At 36.2% G+C, this 13,292-nt stretch overlaps 1 protein-coding gene across 1 annotated transcript; it reads right to left on the minus strand.

Annotated features, from left to right (window-relative positions):
• Nucleotides 1-1,714: 1,714 nt before the first annotated feature.
• On the minus strand, nt 1,715-10,102 carry LOC140777991 (polyadenylate-binding protein RBP47C'-like). Its single transcript, XM_073122479.1, has 6 exons — nt 9,698-10,102; nt 5,023-5,476; nt 2,947-2,996; nt 2,735-2,865; nt 2,497-2,593; nt 1,715-2,062 (listed from the first exon to the last, which is right to left on the minus strand). Exons 1-6 carry the CDS (start codon nt 10,013-10,015, stop codon nt 1,907-1,909), a joined length of 1,206 nt encoding a protein of 401 aa, XP_072978580.1. The 5' UTR covers nt 10,016-10,102; the 3' UTR covers nt 1,715-1,906.
• Nucleotides 10,103-13,292: the final 3,190 nt, after the last annotated feature.

Raw genomic sequence — 13,292 nt, forward strand, 5'->3', positions numbered from 1 at the left:
CTGATGTGGCCCCTGCCCCTCGGTCTCTGAAATACTATTCTTGGGCTAACTTAGATGCTAGCAGACAGCAATTTTCTCCCGGGCAACCTGAGGATGATGATATCTCGCTCGACCGTTGACCCAAAGAATGGAAGGACACTGGTCTACTACTCTGTGGAGTCCCCTCAGAACTCATCAACCAAGTCTCTTGTCTTGTGGCTGGCTCAATGGAGGTAACTAGTTCAATACTGGGAAACATCAAGTGAAAGAGATTGAATGGATAGAGAAGAGGGAATCTTTCAAGGGATTAAATCTTTCTCCGAGTAGGGGGGCGTCACCCGAGGCCGATACTCATTGGTTCATTTGTTTCACCATATAAATGACCTTGGTTTCAAATTTACTTCAGCCTACTAATGGTCTGAGAAGGTTGATTCTTTTGTTTTCAGAATGATCTTGAGTTGTGGAAGGCTCTTCATGTAGTTACTGGTACAAAATGGACACACTGCAGGTAAGAAACAAGAGATTTCTTAGTTCATTTAGATATCTGATTAATAATTCTAATTCCTTGGCTCTATCTAATGTCCTTTAATTACTCGACACTTCATGTAGGGATGGAACCGGATTAATTGAAATCTCAGATGCGATACTGCCTATAATTAAGCAGTTGTTTTTCTACAGGTAACGAGATCATAAGAGTATCAACAATAGAATGTTAAGGAGAAATAAATTGAAATATTGTTCTCTTTCAGATCAGCGGATATGTTGTTAGAGTACAAAGGATTGGCAATGGCTACAGTTACCAGCCTGAGAGAACATTGACCTTACCCTCTTCGTTCCTCAAACGAAACGGCTAATTTAAAATTCGATTTGAGAATAATAAACTTACGACTGAGTGACTATGATCAAGATACTCTCGTTCTTGGCTTTAGTGAAATCCTTTTTTTTTGGTTCATTCTTATGGATAGATTGTAATTGATAGTCATGTCTCATTGTGCGATATATGCTGCAAATCTTAGAAGACTTGCTCCCAAAGTATATATATATATATATCATTAGTCATACAATTTCATTCCAACATAACATCCACCTTAGAATAATAAGACAGCAGTATAATCACGTTAAGGGCAATCTCTCGAGCTTAAAAATAAAATATAAAAGTGGATCTCCAGACGAGACAAATTCATATCACAAATCTTCTTAACAAGCCCGCAAAGTTAATTCAGCTGCATCATACATTGATCTTTACCAACTCATTTGAAAGACTACCAGAGTACCAGTAAATTTTCTACTCCCTAAAATCAACAGTCGACTTCACAGAACTGATATATACATTCTCAGGTAAAAAGAGAACAATTAATGGGATACAACAGACACCAAGATGAGGTTTCAAATCTAGGATCATCTTCCGCCTATTACTCATAACTGAGTCAAGGAGGCATAAAATCCCAATAAAGCAATCTACAGATCCAGAACTTGTAAGATCATTGCCTAATTTCTTAAATAGATGCACTTCAATTACCAACTCCAAAACACTTCTGATTGTTACTAGTTGATACAAACCCTCACATCAATTAATTTTAGAGGATACAAACCTTCCAAATTTTTTGATGATGTCTAACATAACAATAGCCTCTTCTCAAGACCCCCCCCCCCCCACCCGCAAAAAAAAAAGTAACATAATCATAGTTGAAAAGGCCTGACTGGTTTTAACCATAAATAATGAGGCACACAAACAGGATTTAAATAGCTAAGTTTAATTCTGGCAACGTCAAAATTTTTAAGAGAATTTGACAGAAAATTTGGGACTCAATAGGTAGTGCTAGTTTCTGGAATGCACTTTACATAACAAGTCACTATATCTTAACTCACCTAGGACGCAATCTACTTCTCATCTGACCACAAGTCCACAACTAGGGCAATTCTCTCTTCAGCTTACTTGTTGCTGATTACCATAGAAGGAATATGCCCCATATGCAGCAGCATACATACTCGGGTCAGGAACTGGTGCCGCATAACCATACCCATTGTAGTACGGTGCCCCATAATACATACCATTCCATTGATTACCAGCATCAGCCCTCATCTGCTTAAGATAAAAAGATAAAAACATAGCAAATGAATTAAGGGGAAAAACTGGAAACTTGAAGATTCTAGTAAAGTTATGCGGATAGAACTACTGGTTTATTACATAATGATCTTCTAAATGCCTTTAGTTATTGGGTGCAACATTGTTCAGTCAGAATCGAACCATAATTTGTATGCTTCAGCTCTGACATAGTGATTTCCTTAAAATCAATTATGGTGCTGAAAGTACTATAAGCAGATTTTCCTGGTTGTGTCAATTGAAGATACTTCTTAATAAATTAATATACCATAAAAAATCCTAACATCTTCCAAATTTTTTATCACTTTATGTTTATGGTTTAAATTTCACCGTAGTTGACCAACAGTTTCAGTTTTTAGTATCATCCAAAATCGCATGCCCTTAGAAGTGGTTCTAGTGTCAATGAGCATTACCTGCTTGTTTGCTGGGTTGCGACCCCATGAAAGACGAACCGTCTGCTTCCCTATTACTGTTCCATTCAGCCCTTGCAATGCATCTTCAGCATTGTTTCTACCCCCCCAAAAAAAATGTATTTCAGCATTAAATGATGTGTTCATAAGAAAGTCAGAACTAGCTATAGCGACAAAAAGAAAAGGATAACAACCAGGGTCTATACAGCTCAATAGAAAATTTGTAAACTTTCAGGTCTACCTTTGCACAAATTGCACAAATCCACATTGCTTCCCAACTGGAATCTTTACAGAAGCAATGTCACCATACTGGCAAAAGGCTTGCCGGAGATCAGCTTCACTGACGGTAGGGTCAAGTCCTCCAACGAATACCTATAGCAGCGGCAGGATCAATTGCAAACAGAGAAAACTTATAGACTGAGAATTGTAGGGAAGAAAAAAAACTGAACTCACTGTTGTATTTGTTGAATCTCCATCTAGTTGTGCTGATGCACCATTGGAACCTAAAGTGAAATGTTTGTTAGGAGAAGACAATCACCAGTTGCATGAATTAAGTTTCAAAACCAACTTACAAGAAAAGCTCATAAAGCAAGCATAACTACATGTTTGCCAAACCAAATACTGGTATCATAGCATTGACATAAGAACCCACCAATATTTCATGCATTCAATGACTTTCATCAAATTTTCAATCATTCTTCTTGATAAAAATGATGTAGTCAAGGATATCACACATGTAGATATGAATTAAGACAAGAAGGTACATGAATGCTCCTGGTTGTGGGGGGTAAATAAGATACCAATCTAGAAGAAGATAGAAGACAGACGGCCACACTTCGTTATGGAGGAAAACAAAGGTACTTAACTATTCTTTTTCCTCTTTTCTTTTTCTTTTTCTATTTCTTTCTGTTGGGGGGGAAGAAGAGGTTTATGTGATATCTCCTCTATAGCAAAAAAATTCTATAAATGTTTTCGTGATACTAATTCTACTTGTCGGCAGATGCAATCTTGAAGATCTAGGTAAATAAACAAGCATTCTTATATGATTAAAAAGTGACTTCCTCCGTATTCTGTCTAAATCAGGATTCTTCCACTAAATCAGATGCAGGATTTCAGTAGATCTATGCAGATTTACTAAGATCTACAAGTCAGAGTTCCATGCACAATGTGACAAGAGAAAAATAGTTCATCTCTTATCAGAACATATTAAAAAAAACTAAGTAAATCCAAGTTGATTTACTAAGACCTAGTTAAAACTGAGTTACGAGAAAATTATAGAGTTTCTCTATTTAAGAAGGCAATCACATAGTGTAACAATAAGGCTTGAGTCATGGTTGCCCTAGAAGTACGGATAAATATGTGTGAATCTTGCCCACCCCAGACCATGCACTAGCAGGAGTAATGTGTGCCACAACCCCTTTCTTCCCCTCTTCAAAAGGGTCATTTCAAGATCCACTTGAGGTTATTTTCACTTTTTCAAGTCACTGCATAGATTTGCTGCATTTGCATAAACTACCACTGAGTAACGTGATACTTAACTAATGCTGGGTAGCTCCTCTGCATTGAAAATTGACACATAAATATCACCTATGTTCGGCATAATGTTACTGCCAGATAATGCAATAACATGCATCATTGAAGACAATACAAATAAGGCATTCCTTTCATATTAATAAGCAAAACATTTCACACAATGTACTTGTTCAGGTGAACAATATCAAGAAAGCAGTAACTTCCGGCTACAATTGAAAATTATTGCCAAGGAACTTGGTCCAGGCAAAAGAGCTGGACCAATAACCCATCATTGAAATGAACTGACTGGAAAAATTAAAATTACATCAAACACACAATTATCAGAAATTATTCATAAAATATGCCAAAGATAACAATGAACATGAATAAAAAAAGCAAAAATCTGTTAAGAAATCGAATAGCGAGTGTAAAGCACTTCTATAAAAAAACTTACCAAGTTACCAGCTGACTATCTATTCAACGCCATCCCTAACCAATCTATGCAACTTGAACCAAAACAATACATAATACAATGGTCACAAGGTTGGTAACTTCCTACACAGAACAGCACATGCTCAGTAGTAAAGGTCTGTTCATTCATTTAACATCAATGACATGATATATTCTATCTTCACCACACAAACATAATACTACAAACATCAAGCAGCCTATACTATGTCCAATAGTAAGTAATCCAGTTTTGGTGCAAACATTATTTTATGAAAATATAATATCGTCTAGTAAATGAGCAGTCTACCATGACACAGAATATAGCAAGCGAACTACAGAGATATTGAAAACGAAGATGTCTTTGAAAAGTTCTCCTTGCTTAATCTAAATAAAAGTATCACACTATAACCCAAATGTCCATTGGAAACCAGTTTATGATAGTGAAAGATTAGGGATAAGGAATATAAAAAGAACTACTACAATCAGTTACTCACACAAAAGCAGCAATATAAATGCAAATGCACATACTTTCTGCCCTAATTAATAATTGTAAAACTTGATATATACCAGAAGACTTTCTGGGGGTAGCGGGACCAATACGCATGGGTCTACTAGAGCAATATACTCCATTCATTTCAGTCATGGCAAGAGTCTTCTCATTATCATCTCCAAATCTCACAAATCCATAACCCTTTGACCGGCCAGTATTTGCATCAATAACAACTTTTGCACCTTTTACAGATGGGTATCTGCTAGCAAAAATTTCTTGCAACGTTGCATCAGTTACATCAGAAGCTAGATCACCAACAAATATAGAGTGGTCAGAAGCAATATCCGAGCGCCTCTCTCCCATGCTAAATGAAGCCCAATTTAACCTAAAAGGTTGATCAGTGTTTGGCATTATATGACCAGAGAAGCTTTGCAGTACTTTTTCAGCTGCTGCACGTGTATAGAACTCTACAAAACCATATCCTTCTGACTGTCCAGTTTGCTTATTTCGAATAACTTTGATTGATACAACCTAAAAGAAAAAGGCTGTGATATTTAGTTACAGGCACCATCAAGTGGAATAAATGGTTGGTAAGCATAAGCCAAGAGATAGTAGAAGATTAGACTAGTAGTTAGCCCTCAAAGTTAGGAGATCAACATCCAGGTAAGCATAATAGTAGAAGGATGAAACCACATACCATTCATGTATTTATAAGATGAAATACCTGTTGTAAACTCATTACTTATTTTGTAAAATTTTGTCTTTACCAGATAATATCACTCAACAACCAATCTCCTATATGTACTAAATGCATTTAATGTAAAATTGTAGGCATTGAATAACTAGTAAAAACCTAATATTTCACTAAGTACTAATCTACCTGAGTAACTGGAGCAGAAATGGATATGCCGGCTGGCACACCTCGTGCCGATGAGATCCCGAATACCCAGCATATGTTGTGCCAGTGGCATGACCTTGTGACGTAGTTGTGCCGACCCATGTCGGTCAGCACAGGTGCATGTTGAATTGGTGTGGCCTTATCCCGACCCATGCTAATAGGCACGAGTAGGGTTATGCCTAGATTTCATAACCTATTAAGGATTAGTCAAAGGGATTTTTTGTCTCTTTGTTTGAAAGCCATTTTACTAAAATAAGAAGTGAAAGTGACATAAGGTGAGAGAAGGATTCAAAATTTCTTCTTCGAATCTCATCGAAAGGTATTTTTTCCTTTCATTCTCTTAAGTATTTTTTACATTTCATGAACTAATTTGGGATGCACAAATATATCTAACTCAAATTTTATTAGATCAATCATTTGTAAGGGTCCTTTTAGATAAATCTAACATTTTGATGCTAGATTTATGATAAATGCTCTTATATAAGAATCAAATGGAAATTAGATTTTTCCCAAATTTCAAACACAAGATAAAATTTATCAAAGATAAAAAAAGGAAAGGAACCATCTTAGAGTCAACATGGTTATAGTTAGATGAAATTTCATTCTATAGGTAACAAAACATCAGAGAACGTGTGCACGTAGAATGATATGAATTCATCATCATCACTGTCATTATATTAATCACACTCATTAGAGCTACAACACTCTTATTATGTTCTATATCTACAATTTGCATATGACTATAGTGTGCCTATGTTGGTCGTTTTTGTGCATATTTCAATATGCATATTATGTCATAAGAAAATTACAAATTCCATATATGTACAAAGATTTAAATAGTATTTAAGACATTACAATGGACAATATTATCAATGGACGAGTTTTCAAATTTATTGATAATATTTGACATAACATTCTTGTGCCGGTAGAGCCTTTAATCTCCCCCTCCGCTCTCCTCACCCCCCCTGCCCCCCTCATATTACATTCAACTAATTAATTTTGTATTGAGCTGTTGCAATTAATGAATGCATCCAATTATATTGTGTGTTTATAATATTTCTACTTGACTACTACTATTTCTTTAATAAAATAGGTCTTTTATAGAAATAATATAAGGATTTTAATCTTTAGTATATATATTCAAACTAAAAACATCTCTAAATACTCTAAAAAATACATTAGAGATGTGTAAAAGACATGTCAATATGTGTCAGTGGCACACAAGAGCGTGCTAACTAGGGATTGGCACAACAATCCTTGAATTGGAGAGCTTTTTTTCTTGAAGTATTGGAACTTTAAATAAATAAAAATATTATCACCAAAGCTGTATTGCATAAAAATTTAAAAATATTAATAAGTTCCAAAAATGAGAAACCTCAAATAATAGTTCCTCACTAGTTTGTTTGATCACTTAATGATCAATGTGAATATAAAGCTAATTTTAACTATATTTTGGATGGCTATAACAACAATATAAATATCAGAACCTTAAACATTTAACATACAAACTCATAGAAAAACAATCTTATATAGCAAAAACGAAAAGAATGACTCTGTTAATAGTTCTACTTACAAATAAGCAAATAACAACTATCAAGAAAGAGATGGATAAAGAAAACCATGATGTCAGAGTTACATGTACCTAGATAACTTTTAACTAACATCTTGAACAAAGATGATACAAGATGATAAAAAGAACATCTGAGAGAGAGTGGGACTACACATTTTATCTTCTGACTGCATATCAAACTCTTTGTATTTGCAAGTCAAATTTCTTGCTTAGTTTTAAAGTCAAAAGTTCCAAAATTAACAAAAACTCAACAGTAATTTGAAGTCAAAAGTTCCAAAATTAACAAAAACCCAACAGTAAGTTGAAGTCCACTGTGATAGCATATCTAATTATATCCAAAGTCAAAAGATCATTTGATTTCGAGAGTCTTCTGCTCCTAGCTGAATGAATAGAATCTAGATGGATGCAGTCCAAGACAATCTCTTTGTTCACTTTTGTGATAGCTAAATATATAGGGAGGTTTACGTGCTATATGGTTTCTATCTCCTAATTACTTTACTATTTGACTTATATAGGAAAATATAAAGAGATGCTCATCAAATTGAGGAGTCTAGCAATGATTTTTGTAGTATTAACTCCATTGTAAAAGTTAAAAGAAAGATGTATAGTAAAACTAGATTACATAAATATCCCATTATAAAGACATTAATTTGGGAGGTTGTAATTAACACTTGAAATAGTAAATGACCAAACTAAGCATAGAACAGAAGAGAGCAAATTGTCCAGTATAAGAAAACATAATATCCTACAATGCACAAAGAAGAGGAAAATAGGCCTCCACAAAAAACACAATTATCAATAGGTAATCAACCCAAGAAGTAGGCCTTCTCCATATACTTAGACATCAATCAATATGATATAGCTTCAACACTTATCATTGGACTATTCCCACCAAAATGGAAGTAAAAGAAGCCTCTTTCATATCTATTATGTTTAGAAAGCACCTATAAATGGCAGAAGCATGTTTAGTTTATCTAAATTCATTTACCTTGTAGTCAAAGAATTTCTATTTCTATTTCTTTTTCCTTTATTGGAAGAAAAGGAGCCAACTGGATGGTTACTTACACACTTACTCGCACACTCTATATGTCCAAGAAATTCAATTTATATCTGCATCAAATACTCCAAATTGCTGTTTCATAACTAGCTTAAATTGTCTTGATTTTTCATGAACTCATTGTTCGTGGCTTCTTGGTATTCTTCATCAAGAATATTGCAATCAAGATTGAAAATTACTGAAAGCCACCAAAAATATTGCAATCAAGATTCCAAGGTTCCAACCAAAAATGTGGCTGATATCTCAAAGTTTTAGCTATTTAAATCTCTAATATTATCAAAAAGAGCCACACTGGTAGACACAAGCATTCTAAAGATCTCAATGACCAATTCTGACATAGTAAGAGAATATGTTTGCTCAATAAGGCTCTTGGTGGGGAGTTGAGTCAAAGTTTCTTTAGCAAAAGCTACTTGGATTGGGCTTATGGGCACACTGGACCACTGAGTGATAGGAAGAAAGACTAATCCATTTACTTGATATTTTTAGTTGACTTCAACCTAGCAGGAGAGGATTATCTCAACTCAAGAATATCCTGTAATTTGTTTACTTACGAAGTTAAAGAGCTGATGGCCTTATCAAACACACTCATAAAATACTCTCTCCTACTTATAGAAGGTTCTTCAACAATTATAACAGTACATGTCTTTACATACAGAATTCCTGCAATTCCTCTGAATAATTCTCATTCTCATTGGACAAAGGCTCCAAGAATATATCGTCATTTTAATTTTGGCCAGCCTCGTGAAGTTCTGATTTGGATGGTTTCAGCACGTTTGAGATCACCAAGACCAGATAAAGATGCATTTGGCTACATCGATCCACATATATCAATACTTACTAGATTGCAAAGCATATTCAGAAGCTAAACTTCAGATCTCGCTTGTCCTGACATTACAAATTTCTTTCCTAGGCAAGAACATCTCTTTAGCCTGACACATTATAGTAACTATTTACCTGTTTAACATCTGACCTTCCGCTAAAGGGTCGTAAATATAGATTAAGACCTATTAAATATATGACTTTTTATCTCCGATCTACCATTGATGCTGAAAAGATCCACTTTTTCATCACCATCTCACCGCACAAGTTCTTGAAAACCACTTCTTTACCGACCAGTCAATCAAAACAACAATCGATCTTTCCTTGGTTAAACCCACTGTCAAGAAACTTTCCAAGATCTACCGAAAGCCATTATGAAAGAGAAGGCAAGAGAACAGAAACCCTAACCTCCCCGGTGTGGCCGAAGCAGTTATGGAGGTAGTTCTCGTCCATCCAGTAGTGGAGATCCCCTACCCAGATCGTCTTGTTCTCCTCTCCTCCCCCGCCGCCACCCGCCGCAGCCGCCTGGTTCTGGTGGTGCTGCGGCGGCGGAGGCGGATGGTGGAACGGCACGAAGTGCTGCGCGAACTGCGGCGGATGCGGCGGCACCGCCGCCGCCACCATCTGATGCGGCATCACGACCGCCGTCGCCGGCGGGTACTGCATCGCCACCCACTGCGGTTGCTGCTGGGGATCGACTCTTCCGGTTGCCGCCGACTGCTGCATCGCCGTCGCCGGAGAGGATCGAGGAGGAGAGACGAGGTCGAGGGGAAGTAGAGAGAAGAGCGAGCGAGCGAGAGAGAGAGAGAGAGAGAAACTCGTGGGTTGGGTTGAGGTGGAGACTTAATAGGAGACGGCTTTGAGAAGAGGTGCAGTTTAGACCGTCAGATTAAGATCGCGGAGATGTTACTGACCGTTGATGGGGAGATTGAGGAGAGGGAGTGGTAAGGTTTGACTGAATCCACGTTGGGTGTCGGCCTTTGATTGGGCCCAGCCCGTTGGGTGCTTTTCTGGGTTCTTCGTTCTGACCTTTTGAGTGTGAATTCAAATACAATGGCTGGCAAATTACGAAATTGTGATGAGAATTTAGCCATGTTGGCCCTTGCCCAGGAGTTTCTTTTACCAAAACGGACTTCCTAAAATAATAATAATAATAATAATAATAATAATTCTTTGTTTTGATCCATCTAATAAACTTTATTATCATTATTTTTTAAAACTCACATACCAGTCATTACTAACTTAAAAGAACTAATAAACTATTCAGGATTTTATATTACCAATAAAATATTAATTTATTTTTAGTGTTTCATTTGAAATAGATTTAGGATAACATCATGGAAGTGCTAAATATTTTAGTGTGAGAAAAGTCCTGGAAAAATATATAGTAGTTAATATGAACTGCTTTGATATTTTAATTTTTTATAAAAGCATTGAATTATTTAATAATTTTTCGGGTGACTTATAATATTGCTGAGGTAAGAGTTCAATCTAAGTATATCATCCGATATGAACCGTATATGTTCGAATCAATCTAAGTATATCATCCGATACACGTCAACATATTAAGTGCCTTTTTAGCGCATGCAATCCTAATTGTCCACCCATTCATGTGTTGGGCAAGTATCCCAAGTTGTTCAAATAGGTTGAAATTATTGGCCTAATCCAGCTTCCACTACTGTCTTTAATGTAATCCATATTTAGATCGTATTTTAATATAGTTAGAATACTATAACATATAACACTATAGCAGAGTGAGCAAACATATTTTTCATGAATTTATTTGAAACATACGTTAAGACTAAGATTAATAAGAAACTTATTATAGCCTCTTCTTCATTAGTGAATATTCCAGTAAGTTGAGAACTTGAGATTAGATGGCTCTCATCTCTCCTTAACAGCAAACCTTTTGATTTCTTAATACTAGGAAAAAGAAAACTGCCCAAAAAGTTACGAGGTTAATTGTAGGTTGAAGAATAAAATCGGATAAAATACACGGTCAACTCCAAACAAATTCTCCCAAAGGGTGTCTGTGATTTGGTAGCAGTATCTTGTGCTTATTGGTCGTTGGAAAGATTGGCGTTCCTTCCTTTTATGACTAAAAAATTTGGGAAGTAGAATGGAATGTTGGCAACCATAGGATTGCAAGTGCTCTAAAGGGAAGTTTTCTTTATGATGATTCCAAAATCCTTGGTTGGTTCCTAAGGTTATGGAGCACTCCCTCTCTCTACAAAGGAAAAGTTTGATCACCATCTCTTTCCTTGCCTTTTTGTGCTGTGATAGCTGTAGTGCATAAACGTAGCCAATTCTATAAAACCCAGTTGCCAGTCTTGATAGAGACCTTCTCCCAATCAATGGTTGGAAGAAGTTGGAATCAAGAGGAACTCTGGCTTAAACAAGTTGGACTGAGGAGAGGTTAAATGCTGGCCATCAAAGTTGCTCTTGGAGAGTCAAAAGCTTTTTAAGGAACAGAGACAGTATTTTGAAACGTTCGATTACACGAGAATCATGGGTTGCTAGATTAATTAAAGAGTAGCAAAGATTGCTCCATTAAAGGAGTATCTCCTCTTGTTCTCCTTCTAGGCTAAGATTGCTATGAGAGATCTTTCTTTAGCATTCATTCAAACCTTTCTTTATTTTTTTACTATTTGGGTGTAATTTTAACATATTTTACAGCGATCAATTGTCCATATATCTGCAGAATCTTTTGTTAACATGATAATTAAGACCCCCCATATTGCCTGGTTGCATGCCCTGATAAGTGATAAGCAAATTTTGTTCGCCTCTTTGAGAAATTATTAGATCATTATTTTGATGCAAAATGATTCATATCAGCAATCCCTTTTTATTTATTGATCTTGGTCATAAGCTCTGTATAATTTAATACAAGTACACACATAATTACGAAAATAATTCTGAAGAGAATGTGCCAAAGCTATATTGATTCTCTTGCCCAGAAAAAAAAAACAAGTTGAAAGGAAATATAAGCAAAGCACACAACTATATGAAAGCAAATGTTCACCTAATCCTGTGCATCACATAGACACAGAAATCCTTCAACATGCATGAATATACACACACACACACACACACACACACACATATATATATATATATATATATATATATATTTATATTTATATATGAGAATCCAGAAAAATGCATATAAGAGGAGTTTGATGAGCACCTGATGAAGCTATCCTACTGTTTTTCACCAGCAACCCTCTTTCCAAGTTTATGGCCTACCCCAGGGCTATGTCCAGGAGTACTTGGTCGAGTGTCATCAGTAGCCACCACTGGCGTATGCCACTCATGCTTCTCTGTTGTGTGTGAGTTCACGAGGTGCTCCTTGCTTCCCCTGCCCTTATGCTTCTCTGCCATCACATACCTTGCTTCAGATGTTACTACTTGGCTAGCAATGATCAGACCAACAAGAACAACATAAGCAATCTTAATGTATGAAGGCTTAGCTCCAGCCGCCATCACAGAGATGAATAGAGAGAGAGAGAGAGAGAGAGAGAGAGAGAGAGAGAGAGAGAGAGAGAGAGAGAGAGAGAGAGAGAGAGAGAGAGAGAGAGAGAGATGGGAGGAGAAGGAGAAGAAAGACACATTTTTGTTCACTCTTCTACTGAGCTATTTATAGTGATGGAAGGCGAAAGTAATCAGAATGTGTCCTGACAACTTTTTACTTTGTAGAATGCAAGAGAAATTTGAAACTCAACAAAGCTTGCTCGAAGTAGACAATTGAAATTTCTCTTGCATTGCAAGCATCTATGTATTAGCTTTATAGTGGTCCGTAGAGTAATCTAAACTGCGATATTAATCTAAATTGATGCTCAGGAGAACCACTTCTTGCTAATGAAAGAACGAGACTAATAGTTTATTATTCTTTTCAGACTGAGAGTTTATTATTCTTTTTCTCCTTTACAGAGATCCACTGCTTGATGTTTCCATATTCTACGCATCCAGGGTCAGTATGGTGGGCCTTTAAAGTTGAGGTGAT

Source organism: Typha angustifolia, chromosome 15 (assembly GCF_048772165.1).
Source record: "Typha angustifolia cultivar Huaian chromosome 15, ASM4877216v1, whole genome shotgun sequence".
NCBI lineage: Eukaryota > Viridiplantae > Streptophyta > Magnoliopsida > Poales > Typhaceae > Typha > Typha angustifolia.

Bases quoted from the DNA above. Each gene is read 5' to 3' on its own strand.
- LOC140777991 (XM_073122479.1), bottom strand. From the start codon at position 10,015: ATGCAGCAGTCGGCGGCAACCGGAAGAGTCGATCCCCAGCAGCAACCG. The intron at 2,866-2,946 runs GTGAGTTCAGTT...CCGCTGCTATAG, and splicing joins GAGATTCAACAAATACAACA to GTATTCGTTGGAGGACTTGA. The intron at 2,594-2,734 runs GTAGACCTGAAA...TTGGGGGGGTAG, and splicing joins TTTGTGCAATTTGTGCAAAG to AAACAATGCTGAAGATGCAT.